Below are 1,239 nucleotides of genomic sequence, written 5' to 3'. Positions count from 1 at the left end.
CTCTAGCCCGGGCAACAGAGCCAGACTCTGTCTCAAAAAAAAAAAAAAAAAAGTATATATGAAGGAGATAACTATAAAAATTAGGGGATAAACTATCAAATTCGAAGGCTTCTATTTTAAAATGATATGGTTACTAAGAATGAGAAGGACAGTGGAAAAACATGTGGTTGATGTGGTGAGGAGGGTCTGTAGGACTTTGTATGCCCCTCCAAGGTGTTTGGAAATTATTCTGAGGTCAACGGTGAACATTCAAAAGTACTGAACAAGACAGTGACAAAAATCAGATTCACATTTTAGAAAGATGGTCCTGACTGCAGGATAAAGAATAAACAAGCAAGACTGAATGCAGAAAGACTTGTCATGAAACTGTTGCAGTAACCCAAACAAGAGATTATGTTGACCTAATTAAGAGTGTTTTTACTATTCTTAAGACCTAATTTTATGAGTTAAACAGGCTTTTGTGGGCTTTCTAAGAAAACAACATTGCTGTCAGAGTTTTCATGGGAAAGCATGTTCCAAAACATAATTACATGCTAATTAGCATACAACCTATTCGTGGATTGGGGATTGTTTACAACTAAGTAAGTTTATTTGCCATTAAAAATGGTAACTTTTACAGAAACCTCATCTGCTTTCCAAATTACAATCTTAATCTAGATCATTTCCACTGCAATTGCAAAACCTCTTTCTTATGCAGAAGACATCTAAAAAAGGGCTGTTTCTAAAAATGATTTTCAAAAATAGATCTTCTTAAATGTACAAAACAGAGGTTAGGATTTGGTATCTGTGACAGTAAACTACTCTTAGTACCCAGAAAAGAAAACAAGAATACTTACTTCATGAAATACAGCTCCAGAATATGGAGATACTCCCAAGTCCAACAGTGAAAGGCCTTCAACCACTGAAAAATAAGACATCCAAATTCACTCAGACTTCGGAGACATAAGCAGGCAGCTATAAACCAAAGTGCTAGATACCCTCAGGACCAAGAAAAGCCTCAGAATTTATCAAACCCCTTTACCTCATCCCCAGCAAGTGGCTTTAAGTCTTGATTTGAATACTTCCAATAATGGGGAACTCTCTTCCATACAGAGCATCCTTTTCCATTGTGGGGCAGCTCTCATTATGAGAAAGTTCTATGTTAAACTATAAGCTTTGGCCGGGCGCGGTGGCTCACGCCTGTAATCCTAGCTCTCTGGGAGGCCGAGGCGGGCGGATTGTTTGAGCTCAGGAGTTCGA

The 1,239-nt window shown here is 38.1% G+C and overlaps 1 protein-coding gene across 1 annotated transcript in view; it reads right to left on the bottom strand.

Moving 5' to 3' along the window:
- Positions 1-1,239, bottom strand: part of PIGU (phosphatidylinositol glycan anchor biosynthesis, class U) — a 103,447-nt gene that overhangs the window by 78,353 nt on the left and 23,855 nt on the right. Inside the window, exon 2 of the mRNA XM_012637720.1 lies at positions 837-901. Within this exon, the coding sequence (XP_012493174.1) occupies positions 837-901 (65 nt within the window). The remainder of the gene's footprint in view (positions 1-836; positions 902-1,239) is intronic.

This window comes from Propithecus coquereli, unplaced genomic scaffold, assembly GCF_000956105.1.
Source record: "Propithecus coquereli isolate 6110/MARCELLA unplaced genomic scaffold, Pcoq_1.0 Scaffold122, whole genome shotgun sequence".
Lineage (NCBI taxonomy): Eukaryota > Metazoa > Chordata > Mammalia > Primates > Indriidae > Propithecus > Propithecus coquereli.
Note: the sequence above shows the minus strand (reverse complement) of the source record. Positions and strands in the feature narration are given on the sequence as shown.